The 19,625-nt window shown below is 39.7% G+C and overlaps 1 protein-coding gene across 8 annotated transcripts; it reads right to left on the minus strand.

Annotated features, from left to right (window-relative positions):
* Positions 1 to 1,055: 1,055 nt before the first annotated feature.
* LOC136449175 (glutamate dehydrogenase, mitochondrial-like) lies at positions 1,056 to 18,887 on the minus strand. Of its 8 annotated transcripts, none has more exons than XM_066449047.1 (16): positions 18,291 to 18,887; positions 14,159 to 14,239; positions 13,461 to 13,516; positions 11,941 to 12,004; positions 10,712 to 10,798; positions 9,410 to 9,498; positions 7,850 to 7,886; positions 7,620 to 7,681; positions 6,991 to 7,128; positions 6,637 to 6,777; positions 6,415 to 6,495; positions 5,374 to 5,497; positions 4,781 to 4,872; positions 4,216 to 4,278; positions 3,322 to 3,442; positions 1,056 to 2,060 (listed from the first exon to the last, which is right to left on the minus strand). In XM_066449047.1, exons 1-15 carry the CDS (start codon positions 18,691 to 18,693, stop codon positions 3,323 to 3,325), a joined length of 1,638 nt encoding a protein of 545 aa, XP_066305144.1. In that variant the 5' UTR covers positions 18,694 to 18,887; the 3' UTR covers positions 1,056 to 2,060; position 3,322. The 8 variants fall into 8 exon arrangements, with proteins under 8 accessions (XP_066305144.1, XP_066305145.1, XP_066305146.1 ...); XM_066449048.1 differs by lacking the exon at positions 9,410 to 9,498 and adding an exon at positions 9,898 to 9,986; XM_066449049.1 differs by lacking the exons at positions 9,410 to 9,498; positions 10,712 to 10,798 and adding exons at positions 9,898 to 9,986; positions 10,862 to 10,948.
* Between the last annotated feature and the right edge of the window lie 738 nt (positions 18,888 to 19,625).

Genomic DNA, 19,625 nt, shown 5'->3' on the forward strand with positions numbered 1-19,625 from the left:
AAAGGGAATCCAGTACATCTATACCATTTGATGTTTCATTTCCTTTTATGGACCAAATAATATCATTGGGAGCTATGACCTAAAAATGAAATATTTTCGAATGTTGCAACAAACTTAATCTCCAAGCAGATCTCCACGGTGCGCCGAAAATCGTATATATGCTAGCCAGAGAAGCAGAGGTTTCCGTCGAGTGGGGTAGTAGTGGCCCGTTTTTTTTACGTCTGCCTCCAGTTTCGGTCTAGTGGGGTAGTAGTGGCCGGGGTTTTTCACGTCTGCCTCCGTAAAAAAAAACAGCCACTACTACCCCACTAGACTGAAACCTCGGCTTGGAGAATAGCAACAAACTAACCCACTAAATTCACTTGTCCTGTCTTTGCACACACAAAATCAGTTGTTTATGTTCCTCAGCGTCTTTCCTTTATTTCCCTTCGTTTATTTGTACTGGACACTTGTGTTGTAACTAACCCATGTGCAACTGCCAATAATCTCATAGACATGAGGCTGGGCAGTAAGAAGAACTTCTCTTCAAGCAGAGGTTATTAGGGAAAATTGTAATCTTCTTATCTTTGTCAGCTCTCTCCTGGTTGGCGGGGAGAGCTGACAAAAAACGGGGCATATGATAAGGTCACAGTTTTCCCCAACAACCTCTGCTTGGAGAGTAGCAACACACCTGGTATGAAAAGGGTTTTAATTTGTGACAGATTATACAAATAAGCTTGAAAAGTTCTTTAAGATTATTTCTTCTGTCAGATTTCAATCTTATGTCCCATACTGCAGTCAATCACAAACTCATCACATACTTTTGCTTGCAGTGCAACCTATGAACCAACTTACAGTGTAATGTTTTTCATGCAAGTCGTTGTAATTCTGCACTTTTGGCTAAAGTTGCTAGGTGGCGCATGTGCGCAGTTGACCATTGTGAGCTGCAGTCACGATTCAAACCTCCTGGTGACTTAGCAGCTGTGCATGCTGTCCAAGTCTTTTTCTAGCCAAGGAAAGTAAAACTTGGCAACAAAGTAACTCTTGCTGAAAAATAGGCCAAGAATAACCTACAATATTTTATCATTAACGATTTATTGGATTGCAAAGATTATCCTTTAAACATTGTAAATTGTTGTAATCTCAAGCTGTTACTTATCCTTTGTATGTGAGTGCAATATGTGATGAAGCTATGACAAAGGTGCCACTGTTTTACGAGTTATAGTAATAAATATAGGCCAACTGCTTATATATAAATATGGACATTACACATCTTGGCATTACCATTTCAGAACTGCAACACATTTAGGGTAATTGCTAAATATGTTCATCTCAGATAAATTTCAATGTTAAGATCATTCTATTGGTACTCCATACATAACATGCATAACACATATATGTTTCCAGTCAGATAAGGTAAGCTAATGGTATCTTCCACATTTGGCATAACATTTGGTAACACAGCAAGTATCACCTATGTCGACAAAAAGACATAAGACACTTTTCAAACTAAAAAACAAAGTTGTATTGACTTGTTTCCGTGTAGTAAAGATACTGCTCAATATATATGAATATACTGATATCCATGATATACAAAAATGGCTGGTGGTAAAGTAAAAAGGTATAACTAGTTGTATAAGTGGTCCAAAACCTGTAATGCTCACATTTGAAAAAACATCATCACATTTGATTAAAAGTTAATGAATTAATGCGCTCTACCTGCATTGTGTCTTTGAATGTACTATAGTATCTGTTAAACCTGTAATACAATTCCATACATTGCAAAAACTTCCCTGTACCATGCACCTTGTATAATAGAATTACAATTGAATTCCTCAATCAGTAAATGGCTGTACACCATATAATCATATTCTCAGCAGTCCCTTATCACAGTAGCAAGTTCTTTTCAATAGTGAAAAAGAAACACAAAGTGTCAAGTGATGTTCTTAACATCTTAAAAGTTATGAAAATGTGAGCCCTGCTTCATCATAGACGCCGAAGACTTTCTCAATGGAGTTGACAAAGGCTGCTGTTCTCAGGTCCAGCCCCATATTATATGTCATCGCTGTTTGCATGATAGCCTGCAAAAAACATAAAACATGCCATATTTTCTCACATCAAAATCTTTACTACACAGAAACACACTTTAAAATGCAATCACAAGATGTCGCCATATCATTAGCAATGGGCATGGTTGTTTATGATGTAAAACTCAGCATGTTAAGGAAACATTCAAGCTCTAGTTCTAATAGGATTGAAAATACCAATTTACAAATCAATCAGATAACAAGCATGCTAGTTGTTGATAATCTCAAACGATACAGATGAAAGAAGTACATGTACCGACTCTAGTCCAAGCTCTATGAAGTTTGAAAATACTGTACTAAACCTATTTTGCCATGCATACCATTGTAAAGATTTAAAGCGTAGAATAGAAGCAAGCACATGTAACACGGGAAGATGCAGCAGTCTGGTATAGTGCTTTAGGATGGTTTGATTGACAAAACTGAACAGTGAACACATATTTGAAATGCTTACATAAGTGACACAAAACAAACAGGTAAAAGGAAACAGAACATGTGTGAAGAATTTGTATCACTGCAACTTGAAAGAAAGGATGTATAGCTATGTTGATGTTATACACACAGGACTATGAAGATAAAAACCAAGGGTTACTTGTAAACAAACATGTTTGTACATAGTCTACTACAGATTTATAAAGCCTAAAATCTCAACATAGCCTTTCCTGTGTACTGTTAGGGTATGATTGTTTGGGTTGTGATTGTCATGCTGCCTTTGTATTTTTCTTTCAAGGCCACTAAAAGATCATTCTATGGATAGAATCCAATCTGTAATTGACATGTTGATTTTGACACATTTCTCAATTTTTTTCCCTCTCAGGCATCAATCTGAACTCTTTTGTATGTTGTATCACATTGTACATTTGTATATCACCTAGGGTGAAAGTAAGAATACGGAAACTAGGACATGATAACTGATATCTTCCTTGTAAAAACCTTTTTTCTTGAAACACAGATTTTCGCTTCCTGTACGCTGTATGGAATGGAGTAGATGCCTTTCCAGCCTATCATACACAAGGCAGCTTATGAACTTAGCGTGCCAAAGAAGCTACATGTATGTATGCAATTACTCCAGCCAAAGCCAATACTTATTAGCCATTTTTTTCTGATTGAAAAATGTTGAATGTTCGCTAGCAAATAAACAGTACAAGTCAGTGCCGGGCTGGTGTACACTTTGCCAGTACAAGGAGGTTAGCAAAGTTGAGAGAAGGGTCTTGTGGTTAGGGTGTCCTGTTTCCACAGTGTCCCCCGTTAGCCTAACCTTAAGCAAACGTCAGTCCTGCCTCCTCCATAACACGGAAAATTTTCTCTATGGAATTAACGTAGGCTGCCGTGCGCATGTCAAGGCCCAGGCCATAGGTGACGGAGGTACGCATGAGAGCCTGCAGGAGAGAGTAGGGGGAGGGGGTTGGTTACGACTTAACGGCTATCTACAGCAGTCCCACGGCCGTGCTGAAAACCCAAACGTTACAGAGGAGAGAGATAGAGGACCAGGGTTAGAAACATGTGGATCTGTACATGCATGGTCATGCTACAAGCTCAAGTGGGTGTACAGATGTTAGAGTGCTTTCTAAAGACAATGGAATGGTGATGGAGTAAAACACAGAGCGGGGAAAGTGCTCTTGGAAAAGTTACAACGGGGGTTTGCAGAAAGGCACATGTCATATGCAAAGAGATTTCTACAAGCCATACATAATGAGCTAGAATCGAACTTTTGCACAGGCAGGCTATGGGAATTATCAAAGCAATCCAAGTAATCAGTACATGTACATGTATCTGCAAATTCTCTTTATTCCATTTTGGGTAATAAAAAAATCATCATCACCTGAAGTCAGGACTAACTGTCTTAAACAAGCAGACGCAGACATCTCGTTTTGAACGTATACACATCCAATCATTTTTCAGCTTGGCAACAGGTCAGTATTTTCATGGAACTCTGATGCAAGATCGCCTTGTGTACATACACATGCAGTGATTTCAGAGGTAGGCTTTGAAAGTTTTTAACAGCGGTGATATAATCAAGAAAAAAACTACTATATCAAACAAATTCTACAGATGGAGTGGTATCAAACTACTTAATGCCTTTTCCAGAAACGTTTGTGTCTGCGATGGGACCTGTAGGAAGTAGTTAGTTGTGCAGACACAACATACTCACCCTGGCAGAACGCTCCATAGTGTAGCTCAGTCCTGAGTGCACAATGTCCTTCTCAGAGGCACCCTGAGTAAAAAAAAGAACAGCTCATTGAAAAGAAGACTTGTAAGCCAACAATTGCTTTTAAGAAATGCAGAAAATTTTTTCTTCATCTTTTCCAAAACTGCTATTCTAACTGTTCTACATACTGTCGGACCCAAACATCAAAAGTGCAGAAACTTGCCCCTTGACTGTGCCAAAAGCAGCATAAGTAATTCCTCCTCCATACTCATTGCATGTAACCAAAAAACAATCCTGAATGGCATGCATATGTAAAAACCCAAAGGGGCGAGTACGCCGCTCCCGGGATTTCCAATCCCGATCCGCACGGCTTGGGAAATCAACGCGCTAACCACTAGGCTAAAAGGTCCGGACCCGTTAGACTGGTCAGTTAGTGGAGGTTGATCCCACTGTTACACATAGAAGCAACTTTTTATAAATTCTGAACATCTTCAACTTGAGCAAAATGCTGCTCCAGTATAGCTCTCCTTCCAAGACAAAGCAAAAGAAAGCATAGGAGGAAACGTACAGCAATCCTGTTCTGGAAGTCAGCTGAAGGGGTGACAGGGATGCGCCCACCCATCTTCCCAAATTTCCTCTCCAGACTCTCCTGCACACTCTCTGGAGGGGACAAAACCAAAAAGCAAAAACATCAGGTCTCACATCAGAGTTAGGTCTCACATAACAGTTTTGTCACATGAGGCAAATTGCTTGATACTAGCAGAAAAGGAACTCAACTACTGTTACAAGCATTTTCACTAGTTGTTAATCATGTTTACCTCCAAACAAATAAAGTCAATGACCTGAACCAGACATCCGTCACCATGGTTACTTGTAAAGTAGCAGACACCCTGTGGTGTTTGATTACATTACGTAGCAAGTGGTAGGACAGAGCTGCAGGGGCTGGTCACCATACTAGTATATATGAATGTGTCTGAGTAGGAATAAACAGAGCAGTAGTTTGCTAGGCTAACGTGTGTGAAGCTAAACATTATGTATTTCCTTGCAAATGTTACCCTTCTATTTTTTTTTGTAATGCCAATAGCTTATGATATCTTTAAGTAGCTATAATGTGTTTTTCCAATAATTTGTCTTTTCAATAATTTGGGAAGAAATCCCCACCTAGCAGATGGTAGTTGGATTCTCTCTCCCACTTGAAGGTGAGGCGACCATAGCTGACGTGGTTCAGATTCTTCAACCACTCGAAGTATGAGACGGTCACACCACCAGCGTTCAGGTACAGGTCCTGTACAGGGAAATTGTTAAAGTTAAAATCCTCCTACACCATTATTGATGTATAGGGCGGTGTCCATCTCCGTTTCATAGCCCTGGGCCACACTGTGGTGCAATCACTGTAGCAGGGGGTTAGTCCACTGGCAGTGAAGTGTGTTTAACTTCCATACTGTTTCAGAAGTATGTACCATTTTTGTAAAGTCTTTGGTATGACTTAATGCGCCTCTTGTCCAGAGGTGTCCTACCTGGGGCTTGAACCCCAGTCCTTCTGGTCCAAATAATTTGAACCAGATGTGGTGAGAGGCAGAAGGCGCAGACCACTACACCACAGGGACACCCCCGTACAGGGAAATAAAGAGTTTTTGATTTTTATTTTTCAAAATCAATCTTTATTGTTTTTTACATTAAAAAAAAGGACATGCACTGCAAAAAAATGGGTTTAGAATCATGACACTGGGCAATCACAGAATTACATCACCCCTCGGTTACACCATCATAGTTAGCTACTTCTCAAAATCAGCTGCTCTGACTAAACTTGTTTTAAGTGGAAGAGATATGACTGAAACAATGTATGATAGAGAGTACTGGAAGTTGAACTTTGTATATGATTCAACTCGTTAACGAGTATGAATTATGATGATGATGTTGAGCTACCAACCAGCCGATGACAATTCCATAACCATGGATCTTGTGTTTCAAAGAACTGGGTCCTTATCGATATATAAGTCCATACTGTACATCACACTACTCATCTATTTTCCTAACACCATTTCCATTGCAGGTATATAATCAAGGTTTCATGTGCTGATCACAGAACTGCTCTAGAAGAAGAGAAAGATTTGCAGTGGTCTTCTCCAGCATTTTCAGTATACAATGGACCAATCAAACTTGTCAATCATTATGAGGACACACAGGCTTTAGCTGACTTACCGGGATAACCAGCTGGTCATTGGCCAGGAAGACCTTGTCTGCTTCGGGGGTACACGGTCCGTTGGCACCCTCCGCAATGATCTGGGAACAAAGACATTGTTTCATGATGTCAGTGCTTTCATAAGAAATACCAGTAAGAATAACTTGAAATGAAATGACTTGTTAAAAGGGTCTTTTTTAAACTGATTTTTGTTTTTGTGTTTGTGTAAAAGGAACACCTACCCTGGCCTTGATGAGTGGAGCGTTGTGCTTGTTGATGACTTTCTCCCCAGCAGCGGGGATCAGGATGTCACACTTCTCGTACAGAAGGTTTCCCTCGTAGGTCTGTGCGCCAGGGAAACCCATGATGGAGCCGCCGTTGGACTACAAAATGGGAAAATAGCATTCAGAAAACACTGCTCATACCTGAATAAAAAGACTCTTTTACACAACTGACGTTTCGGTGACCATCTGTCATCTTCCTCAAGGCAATTCTGACTGGTTCACATTGTACTGCAGCACAGGTGTCGCTGCTTATAGATGCAGAGGAAACACTCTACCCACTAGGCCATTGCACGGGTTTATTTGTGAACTTACCAGCTTATATTCCTCTAGTTCCTTGGGGTCGATGCCCTCAGGGTTGAAGATGCTGCCGTCAAACTCCAGCACACCGACGCACTTCGCTCCGTAACGGTGCAGGTACCGCATGCTGTGCATACCCACGTTACCGAAACCCTGCAAACAAGATGTTTCATAAACTGTTAGATTTGAATGTCTAAGGTGTCTCCAGCTTTGAACTTTCTTTTTTCCATCCCAATCATTATTTAGGAGCCCATGTTGTTCATTTTCTTTGTTAAATCTGTCATTATAACAAAGGACTTAAAAAATCTGATTTCTAGACCTATTTTTTATAACCTTACAAAAATATAGTTTCATCAATTTCATGTCATGAAGTTTGATTTTTGTGATGGATGGGGGATATTTTAGTCTGTCCTTGTAAGCAAATTTCCATGATGGAGGGACAGGTCCTGGAGACAAACAAATAAACAAGTTGTTGGGTGCAATCAGCTGTATGTGATGTGCCTTTGAAGCTGATGAGTTATGCAGAAGGGTGTCAGTTAACCAATACCAATTTTACAGCAAACAAAAATTTATTCAATTTTATCATAAAGCCTTTGGAGATGAAGCCAGAAAGGGGCATGAAGACAAGACCAAGGGTAACGAACCTGCACGATGAAGGTTTTATCCTGGAAGCCTGGTGGGAGCCCGACTGCACTCATGTAGGTGGCTGTCATGTAAAACATTATATACACAGGTGTGAAGACCTTTCTAACAGGAATAAAGCCAGTAACCCAGTTATCAAAGAAAGTCAATTAATTCTTTTCTATTGTAACAAAAGCTGAAAATTTCCCTATTCCCCATCTATTCCTTAAGTGTTTAGAAATAAGAGGCTCACCTTCATTAATGAAGTTTTCAATCCCATGAAACACTCCCTGTATCAAGAGAACACATGTTACTCTGACAATTTTGCACTCCCATACATGGGGTGTCAACTGCACACAGTAAGATATACAGCACAAAGGAGTGGGAAACAAAATTCAATTTGTGGATCTTTGAACCCTGAATCCTTGAGCATTTGAGCAAATCACATTTTTCTAGTTGGTCTGAGGGAATCATGAAGACTGAGACAAAAAGAACAACTCAATCCTCCAGCCAAATTTATCCATTCCTGTAAATATCAGACTTCTAGTTTAGTCTTTTCAGGTGAGGCCCAAGAGATATGATATTATCATCATTATAAGAAACTGTCCACTGTGTCCAGTCTTGTTTGTTACTGCTGAATGTTGTATGCAGAAGGTAATGTAGATGTGCAGTCAACACATGATAACTACAAACACTGGTCACTGAATTTGGAAAGGCACCGGGAATTTGGAAGACAGAGATCTACATGTAGAGTAAGTGAGAGACCATGTAAACTACATGTATCTCCAGTATAAAAAGGGGAAGAATGCTCTTTAAAGTAAAGATAAAAACGGAGGGAAATCTAACACAAAGTCACAAGTTGAAATTAGGCTTAATCACAGAACATTAAGTATCTTTTCATATTCAGAGTGATCAGTGTTGAATGAAATACACGAAAGTCTCCAAAAGAAATTATTCTGTCATGATTCTGTTGCTAATGTAAATGGTACGAGGCTACTACATTTAGATGTGCCAACAGCCAAAATTAAGCAGTATGTGATTGTCAAGCTGCCGATCTGTTAATTTTGAGAACAACAAATTCGTACAATAGTACAAGACATTTTAGGTACTAAACAACACCAAAGATACTGTCTTTTTATGCCACAAATAAGAGAGAAGCATTAACAGCAGACATAGGTTGGTATAATCTAGACATTGATTATTCGAAAACTTGGTGAAGCTGCAAAAACAAAGCTTGAAATCATGTCCGTCATGATCAGTGTCAAAGTCTTTATCATCCAATATCTGGTAATACATATACATTTGTATAATCAGGGGGTTGCACAACTACAGCTCTGCATCGAGTGGAGCGACAAGATACGATGAGCTCTGCACTATATTTTCTATGACATATAAATAACTACAACACTTTAGAGACATGCTGTTACTTTAATTTATCACATTTGGCACTCAATTCTCTATTGGTAACAGCGTTAGGCAGCAGGGAGAAGGTTAAGGACAAAGAAGCATAAAGCAAAAGAAAGGACAAAAAATATGAGGTTTCTACTGTGGTGTGATACTTCTACAACAGACACAAATATCTACAGTTCCTGAGACATGCAGAAAAGCACACAACAAAAACAGAAGAGAAGGATCTTGATCTTGAAGCACTCCTTCCTGATCACTGAGTTAGCACACCTACCTTAAGAAAAGGGACTGTTTAAAGCAATCAAAAGATCACGTTGGAAGATCTGCTTTAAGAAAAAGGGAATGTTTAAAGCAATATAATGATCATGCATGCATTGGAGTGGTCAGGGGCACTGGGTCTACTCACACGGCCTGTTGCGGATATTCTTCCGTGGATGCCTCCCTGTGAAATAGGCTTCCCAGTGACACATGCGTTGGCGTTGATATCATTGTGACCTGTAAGTCACAACCGTTTGAACCAACAGTGAGAAACAACCTCACACAGTGACACCGGCAATGCACAGAGTGTTGCGCGTGCTGTGTGTTCCAGGATGATGGTATTTCTGAAGTTTTCATATTCGTAAATTTCATGAGATTCTGTTCACCATAAACCATTGGTGGAGCCACACACCAACCATTGAGTGGTAATGGCTGATGGACAAAACATTTACTACAGAACAGTAACTTTTACGACAAATTGCTGACCAAGCATGACATATCTCACTAAGGTAGAGGTCCTTTCAATCTTCGATCTCCAAAATGCCAGTCAGAAGAAACACACAGCACTGATGCTAGACACTCCTCATTGTCTGGTACATACACCGGAACTCTATGGTCCCTCTAGTTATGACTTACCCTGCCAGTGGCCGATATACGGCCGTGAATGCCTCCCTGGGAGATGGGCTTGCCCGTAACACAGGCAAATGCATTGATGTCATTATGACCTATGAGTGAAGAACAACAATGTATAGAGCTGACACTTTCCTGAAGCCGTCACTAAAGGACAGCAGGAGTCAGCACAAGCTCACAATATGAAAGCAGGATGGGACAGGAACCAAGGTGAACTTAAGAGATAAAACCTACAAATGTTTTCAACTGTCCTCGCAAGTCTATGGCATTGTCTAAGTTTTCACAACAGGTGTTAGCAATGTAAGATCCTCACAACATTACTGAGTGCTTTTCAAAGGAACATTAAATGCTATAACCGTTATACATTGTCTATGGTCTCACTGAACATAACTGAAATGACTTCAACTTTATCAGAACTGTTGCATAACGTGTCATATTAGTCCACTATGCTCAATAATTGGCTTGACAGGTATTTGGCACAGTTAATCCAAAGGAGCTGACCTTTGTGGTTCTCTTTGATAAAACAAGACTTTACCTGCCCATTCGTGGACGATAGCCATGTACAAGAAAGATTTTGAGGGTTCAATTCCTCTCTAATAAGCACTGCCTACACCATATACATTCCAATCACGGGGGCTTGAAAATTCTTGCCCTGGCTTTCCAGGGCCAACTTCCATGCATGTCTACATGAGGAAATGAATCTTTTTCTCGGTTTCACATGAAATATGAGCTAACGTCCTAGATGAGCTGACCTAATTATAAGTCAGTTGTAATCTTTCCAACATCATGCCATTTGCCTGACTTCCCTAGCCTACCCTACCAGAGGTCTGGGAGTATGTATCCGCCATCCAGGCCATTTCACGTTCGCCTGTGCTCATGTCAGGGGCGGGGACATCAATGCCAGGTCCTGTGAAACCACAACACAGAACAGTCTCATTATGCGGAAGTACAGTAGATCAGGCAAACATACCCATGGTCTGTGAGAACGTGTCGGCCATCCAACTCATCTCCCGCTCTCCCGTTCCCATATCCGGCGCAGGGACATCCAATCCCGGACCTACAGATGCGAGGGTTTTGTGGTTGGTTGGAAGGAAGGGGGAGGGGCAGAGCATCAGGGAGTGTTAAAGGAATGATATATGAAGTAAAGGATTCCCATGGACAGAAGTTTGTTAAATGATGATGAGACGAAGCAGCATTGAGATGGGGGAAGGAGCGTTGATATGGCGTAAGATGTTGAAGGGTGGGGGAAGGAGGGGGCAGGACACAAAAAACAGCTGTTAGTTCCATTGAATTGGAAACAGGCATTATAACTGCAGAAACAATAGCAGTTAAGAAGTAAGAACTATGTCATTGCTTGAAAATATTTTTCATGGGCTTGTAACAGATTACCAGGTAATGTCAAACACTTACAATGAATCCTAAGTTATATGTGAAAATGGCTCAACTATGGATTATACAATGTATTCACAGATCAAGGGATCATGATACTTGTTAATGTAGTTAACTTTTGTACATTGTTGATTGAAAGATATTCATGATTATATTGGCACATATATGTAACACTGTTCATTTGGAAAAGATTATAGGAATTCTAGTCAACTATGAAAGATAAGGATAGCGAAGCATTAAATTCGAGTTGGCTTGTAGAATCTTACTGCACATTTCATCACAATTTCAACTGAACAGTGCTACATTGTTTACAGCAGGACAGTGGACACTGACAGGCACAAGGTATATCACTCTGTATATATATATATGTGCATCAAACATAGTTTTTAAACACAGGAACTTACAAAAGGTCTGATACAGTTGATATGAAGTTCAGTAATCAATTATACAATTCAGTTACAAGTTTCTAACAAGTAGACTTAGTTTTGTTTTCTTTAGTACTCTCCTCCTATCACATTTGGTATCCTCAGAGGATGTCATACATAAAATCAACTATTCTTACACACAACTGTACAACTTACAGAAGTCTTCCACAAAGTTCCAGATGTAACATAGCGAACACAAAGACACACACGTACACATCCACATCAACCACCTTACCAATGAAGCCCTTCTTGGCAAGTTCCATGGTAAACCTCCGTGTAATCTTCTCCAACTCCCGTTCCTGATAACAAAAAAAAACACCTTCCTTCACCCCACCAACTACAACCTGCACCCCCCTTCAAGAAATCTTACCCTCGGTACAACATACCCAGAAATCCTTTCTTGGCGATTTCAACAGTGAATCTTCGTGTTATTTTCTCAAGTTCAGTCACCTACAGTGGACAATAGAACAGGGAAGGAGGGGAGAGAACAAGAACACTCAGGTATTAGTTACAACAGGACTCAAAATACCTCCTTTTCTGTGCTAGCAATTTTGAAGGATGCCTGAATAGAATAGAGTCAAAGGTGCTTGGAAGTCATTCCAGTCGATGGGACGTGATGATTTGTAGTATAGGGACATGTAGTATACATGTAGGAACACTGACCATTTGCTGATATCAGGTGACCATAATATAAGATCACATGTCAGAAGAAGTGGGGTCAGTATTCCTGAAGAAAGCAACAGGATCAGACAAAGACTTGCTGAATCTATACCATTTTCTTTTGGAAAGAAAGTTTAAACTTTGATTAAACTTCCTACCAACAACAGACAAGCTTTTATTCTGGATGTTGGGAAATTGTGCTGTCTGTCTGCACATGTAGTTGCACAGAAGTATTTTGAGTCCAACTTTCAAAAAGTTAGTTGGTATTGTGATCAAAGGTTACTGTGTTACTTTCAATGGATTATGTACATGGATGGGTGGCTGCACAACACATATAAAACACTGTTACGCTAGTTATATGTTGGTTTGCACACATTAACATGGCCACACAATCCTTGATAAGACTAGTGTAAATTGAACGTCACTCTGATGGTCAGCTAGTGTCACAGTGGTAAGCAAAATTGGGAACAGGGGAACTTAAGTCACGCACAGGGGTTTAGTATTCAAGCACTTCAGTTGAAAATTTGCCTTGATTTGTTAGTGATTTAAATCAGGAAGAGGCCGTGCATTTGGAGAAATCATAATCTTTTGCAAAACATAGCTATCTCTATCTAAATATGTTAGGTGGAGGAAATGGGTGTTTGTTCATTCATTTCATCAAACCTTGGATAACTCTTCAGTATTCAGCAGCATTCATAATGCTTTCCAAAACATATCAAAAGGGACACATATGGACCACATAGAACACACTGACCCACAGCTAACAAAATACTGTACATGAACGTATGGAGGACTTTCAACAGAACAACTAAACACACTGATACAACTTTCACAATTGTAGGAAAAGACTCTCCAAAACAGACTCTACAATTTCAAACAAGATGTGCATGCAATATGTTGAACAGGTCAATGCATACATTTTTTCCTAAATGAATGAAAGTAATAAAATACTGTATATGATGAATGGTAATGACATGGTAATTTTTTTACGACATTAACCAACACTTTCAACACTATTTCATTCACTAAAAACAAAATATATTAAGCAAGTTTTCGACATTGCACTGTTAACCAAAAGCGTCCTTTGGGACTCACAGAGAACTCCTTGGGATTGATCTTGAGTCCAGCTTTTGCTCCCCCGAAGGGAACGTCTGTGGGCAGAAGAAAAACACATACTATTAGTCAACCAGTAAAATGCCAACAGATGCTAGCAAATTCAGAAATTTTCTTTTCCAAAAGTGATTTTTGAGACAAAGGTTATGCAAGAAGTATATGGAAATTAGAAAATGCTTTTTTTCAGACGGGGGAAATACAGATGCAAAATGAAAAAGGACGGAAGTGTCTACTGAATAACAAATGCATCCACTTATCTATTGTATTAAATTTTTCCTGCTACCTCGTTTCCCAATCAACAGATGTGTTAAACTTCTAGCCAGGTGTCCCACCCTATTAAAGCTGCAGAGTCTCTTTCATCCTCTCCACTTTTTACAAAGAGGATGAACGAGGAGAGGGCAAAAGTGGAGAGGACGAAAGAAATTGGGCAGCTATAATAGTGTTGGATACTCTCCAAGCAGAGGTTGAATGGGCAGATCGTCACCGTTTTATCATAGCCCATTCTAGCGCCAAAAAAAACATGGCATATGGTAAAACGGTGACGATCTGCCCATTCAACCTCTGGTTGGAGAGTAAGGGTTGGATACCAGGCTACAAGTGTGTTCACCATTACTGTGGGCAAGATTGCTTCTACGAAAAAATGTAATTGGGAGGTTACAACAGACGTAGTTGCTACTTACCAACCACAGCACACTTGTAGGTCATGAGTGAGGCCAGGGCCTTGACTTCATCAGCTGTCACATCCATGCTGTAACGCACACCTGTACAGAGAGAAACAAGACAAAATTGTATGTATATTATATAACTCCAAAGCAAAGGAACTTCTGTATTTTGTGAGAAAAGTGACTGGGGCTGGAACCTCACTGCTGGGTATCCTTGCATGCAAAAAAGATAACTATGCTGTGAGTGGGATGATAATGAATCAAGCAATTGATAACTGCATCAACTGAGTTGTCGAGGATGACATGGAAACTATCATCATCATCGTTCATCCGAATGCCGGAATGGCAATGCGTGGCAAGCCCCATATCATTCTTAGCCAGGAAAAAGTACAAGATGAAGTATATTTATCAACTATCTATAAAGCAAAAGTTTCAAGTTTTCAAACAAAATTACATTGTGGGGATAATTTATATACCATCAGTCATTTTTTAATGGGCATTATCCCAAGTAAAAACCGAACTAGTGCACATTATTGTCCTCACAGTGGGGATCGAAATACCCTTCTTCAACCTGTTATGTTCTGAAACCAGCTTGGTACATGTACTTAAAAGACTTATTATGTCTTTGGGTAGTCGCAAAAAGTTTTTCCAGATTCGGGTAAAATATCTGCAGTATTGCAGTTTTACTGGCAAGAGGTATTTCAAGCCCAGTCACATAGTATTGGAGTTTTATCCCATAGTTTGGGCAGCTCTTCAAAACCAGACCCCATTAGAGTCCATAGCTTAGGAGGATTTACATGTAGGTCCACCAGTCAATATACAGTCATGTACCTGACTGTCTGTTAGCCTGAACTCAATCAAGCTCCTGTAACTGCTTGCCGCCCTGTAACCGCAGAAATCCCCGGACAGCTGGAGTTTGCGTTATACAAACTAACTGTCTGTCTGACGTTATAATTTAATCAGCAAGGAGCACATGTCAATGCCATCTCATCAGCGTGACATTCCTGGTATATAACACAAAAAAACACAACATTTATGCTTATCCAACTAAACTATATCCTTCCTATATCAAATGATGATATAGATCATAATTTGCATGTATTTTGGCGTATCTAAAAATATGATCATTAATCAATCAAGCACATGCTGTATTTAGTTCCTGTCCACTGAGTTATGTAAGGCATACCCAGTATCAGTACATACATCTCGTAGCAATGTAAGGAATTCACAGCGGATACGTATGTAAGGTCTTAAATATATATATGTATAGGCCTTGTCCTCAAAAACGCGATGACCTACATTGTAGCTGGGGTTGCCTGAAGCAGGGACAGTTTATTACAATACATGTCGATTTCCTGAAAGCACTGTTTTTTCTTCAAGCATGAAATTGGGAGAATGTACCATATCACAGGGAATGGTGTGAAAATGGCCATGAAAATGTTTTCATTACATTACAGGGTTTTGGAACCAGTAAAGTTCACAGTTGACAGACAGAGACCTTGAATGGCTGAAGGAATGACAAATTTCTGTGGCAAGTATTGGTATGAAAAGATGTGAACCACCACCACCATCACACACCCCTTCTTGGTGCCTCCAAGACCTACATAACACAAACATTGCTTGCTGATAGCATTGGTATCCAGTTTCTGTCTACAGTGGAATATCAACAACTGGTCTTGAAAATGAACACATTCCCACTTCCTATGAGATGCAAAGACGTATAAATATCTTTTACTAAAAACCACTTAGCAACTTTCGTCCACAGATATGTGATATATTTTTATGACTGCCTATACTGCATGTTTTTTGTTTGTCTGTACAATTTACAAAAGGCAGACACCTCATTGGTATAACCCCTGCCATACCAAGTCATTTGAATCCATGCAAATAGGAAACTGTTAACCTTCCCTGAGCCTTTCAGAAATGCCATCAGGAGGATTGCAGTTTAAATGAATCAAGCAGAATGATGCCGATGATTGCTTAGCTTTCTCAAAATGAAGTGATAGCATAAGCTTCACTGTGCTGGAAACAATCCAATTTACTATAACATGGCAGCAGCCTAATTAATTGATGGGTACCATAAACCATATACCACCTGTCATACACCAGCTTGGGATCATACACGTACACCTGTTTTTTGCTACTTTTTTATGGGTCAAAGGCTCAAATTCTAATACAACGTGTAAAATAAAATGTAGCTCTTGTCCAGAGCTGATAACATGAATATTTATTACCTGCACAATACAGTATAATCAAGGTGTATTTTCAGATTCCAGCCAACATAAGCCTGCAATAGGATCAATAACTCATCAGGTCAGATATTGATCTATCAGTACATTGAATACCTATGTAATATTGCAGGCTCCATCAAAGGCCACATAGGTTAGTGCAAAATAGAGCCACACCCACATGTCCTGGAATTAACGTCCCTATTGTCAATGTTATCCCACGCCCAACGTTTTGCCCAAAGTTCAATTCTGAATGCTTCTAATGCAACATTTCAATTTAGTTGCTTACTATCTTTGTCATGACATGTTTTCTGACTGCTACTGTATTCTGATCCCTTCTGTTTTACAAAATGCAACATGTGGATCTTGCAACAAAGGTTTGCATCCTGACACATCTTGCTACAGATGTATTGCATTGTGACTAATCCTGCTACAGAACCTGGCATTGTGACAATTATCTGTCCTGAATAATGATTATGTAAAAATCAATAAGATATTCATTGAAAAGTATTGCCTGACCTGGTGTAAGGCCCAAAAAACTTAGGTTCGGCTGTGATGTAAATGAGCGCTGGACTTCCTCTTTACAGCCAATTTCTAACAGTATTCAGTATGAATCACAATTCACATTGCAGTCAAATTTTGTATGAACATTAAGTTTATTGTACATCCAACTTACACTTCAAACCTAAAATTTTACCGTTATAAGACTGTATCTTTAATCTCAAAGCAGATCCTGTGAGGGAAGATTGTGACATTTTTCTTAGCCAGTGACTGTCTGACATTTTCTGACAGCCTGTTTTTTCAGCATGAACATCTTGGTTTTGCAACGGCACAGTATGCAAAGTCAGTGCCACAGCTGCCCATTAAAAAACACATATTGATTTTCAAAACCTCCTTGCTCCAAATAAATGCTATATAAACCCTATGTCAGATGCCATGAAGAAATTGGTAGAATTAACATTATCAAGTCTACACATTTATTTTGGTCCCTTGCATACAGAATTGCCCTGAAGTTAACCCCCTTTTAAACTTTTTCCTGAGAAGAAATACAAGTGCATATGATTATGATAACCTTCAGTGTTTCCAATAAACACATTTGACCTTGGAAAGGTCATCCGAGAACAGCTACCTTGCTTATATAGAATGGACTTGTCCATTCTGGGATGGGTAATGCCAGTTCAAGTTATGATGTAAATGCTGTATAAATAGAAGCCCATACTGCCCTTGACCATAGTAAGTCCTGTATGATATTGACTGCCAACTTGTATGGTGTGTTGGATGCAAATCGTTGCATTTAAAAAAAAAATCTGTGGGTGAATTGATCAGTGATTGATCTTTGACTGCAAATCACTTGGAAGAAACATATTTTTCACAGCAAAAATTACAGACGGTGATTTTTTTCTACATTCCTGTATATTGATATTAACAGAAGACCAGGGTGATCATTTTCAACTTCTGTTTAATAAGATGCATATCTTAGTTTAATGCACATTTTTCAATACCGAAGTTTACACATCCATATACTTTGCGAAAGAAAACCCCCCAATCTGCAAGATTCTAAATCTCCAAAGCTTCTTTGCTGAGGATGCTGATGAGATGGTTATGGCTGTCATCAGTCTATCACATTCTATAAAAAGTAACACTTTCTGACTTCTCATTGGCTCACGAGTCAGTGCAATCACATTATCATATCGTCAACTTCGAAAAAATATTTACTCATAAAAACTTCAGTCAGAACAACATACGCAAATATACATGTGTATACAAGTACCTTTTTACGAGCTGTCATTCCTACAAGCTATCATCAAGTAACATAATCACATAATAATTTTCTAGTCTCTCCATGTCAGAATAGATTGTCACAAGGACATTATTTATATAGGATTTATTCGTATCATAGCAAGATTGTTAAAACACAGTACCTCCTTTGCATGGCGTCCTATGTTGGCTGTGTTGTGCCCGGTAGCCCTCTATCATGACGAACTCTCCGTTGTCTCTCTTGATGGGGAAGGACACCGCCAGAACGTGGTTGCAGGGCTTGATGATCTTTAGGATGCCCTCCACACGTTTTCTCTTGTCCTCCACCGAGCCCTTTCCCTTCATATCCTCCACTAACTTATCCTTCACGATCTCCACCGACCTTTCGACGAATCCTTCCACCATGTGAAAGAAATTCGGGTCGTCTACCTCTCCATCGGATGCGCTAGAACACATTCTCTGAGCTTGCGAGGACACAGCCGGCATGGCCCTCCCCCCTTGGCCAAGGCCATTTTGGACTGCCCTCCCACCTTGACTTAATACGTTTCCAACGAAAAGACGAAGCATTTTCTCGAGTCAGGAGCAATTGAGCGTACCGATCAAGTCAGAAGATATGCTGAAATAATGATGGGTGCTTGAAACGGAAATACACCGATGAAAACTACACAGAAATCTGAAAAGTTCGCCCTTTCCTCACGGGTTCTGAAAAACAACCTTCCAAAATGGAACGCCTGTGACGCAAGAAAGGAGGTGTGTCAGTCACGTGATCAAAGCTAACCAATCATAAGATACGCCTCGAAGGCGTTCCCATGACGTCATAATCTGACGTTTTCCGATGTTCCGTCCTTCACACCAAGGACTTGTTCACACTTGGCACATGTCTGCTGTTCAACTTTCGTCAGGTTCCAACCATCACCCACTCTCGACGTACGAAGGCTAAATACGCCTGGAATCTGGATAGATATCGCACGTGTTTTGAGTCAAGATATAATAAGAATGCAAACTTCACCAACTTATTCCTTTCAATCAATCATTCAATCAATCAACCAATAGCCTTTATCTTAATATTAAACTTTATTTTAACATCGGTCAAGGAGAGTATAAACCAAGAAACTATCATCAAACCTTCTATGTAAAGTTATATACAAGGAAGTTTTAAACTTCCAATATGTCAAAAGCACTGAAGCGACGTTCTAAGTGACGGCTAGCCTCTACCAGTCTCCGCTGATCGCTGGGAAAATAGTAAAAATCGGCTAAATAGAGTGAATAATAACGTTATGCCAATGGTAGTCCGCTATACAGGGAAGGTCAATAGGCGACTGTTGGTAGAGGCTAAGTGACGGCACGACACTGCTAAAAGCTTTAATATGTATTTTGGGTCGAATTTTTGTGTAAATCTGCTGAAACTTGGTCTTCTAACTAGTATTCCATTTTTCTTGAAATGTGACTCTGACAATGTGACTCTGAAAATATCAATTTGAAAAGGACAAATCTCTACT

Source organism: Branchiostoma lanceolatum, chromosome 14, assembly GCF_035083965.1.
Source record: "Branchiostoma lanceolatum isolate klBraLanc5 chromosome 14, klBraLanc5.hap2, whole genome shotgun sequence".
NCBI lineage: Eukaryota > Metazoa > Chordata > Leptocardii > Amphioxiformes > Branchiostomatidae > Branchiostoma > Branchiostoma lanceolatum.

Bases quoted from the DNA above. Each gene is read 5' to 3' on its own strand.
- LOC136449175 (XM_066449053.1), bottom strand. From the start codon at position 18,693: ATGCTTCGTCTTTTCGTTGGAAACGTATTAAGTCAAGGTGGGAGGGCA. The intron at 14,240-18,290 runs GTACTGTGTTTT...CTCTCTGTACAG, and splicing joins TAGGACGCCATGCAAAGGAG to GTGTGCGTTACAGCATGGAT. The intron at 4,279-4,780 runs GTACGTTTCCTC...TTTTTTACTCAG, and splicing joins ACTTCCAGAACAGGATTGCT to GGTGCCTCTGAGAAGGACAT.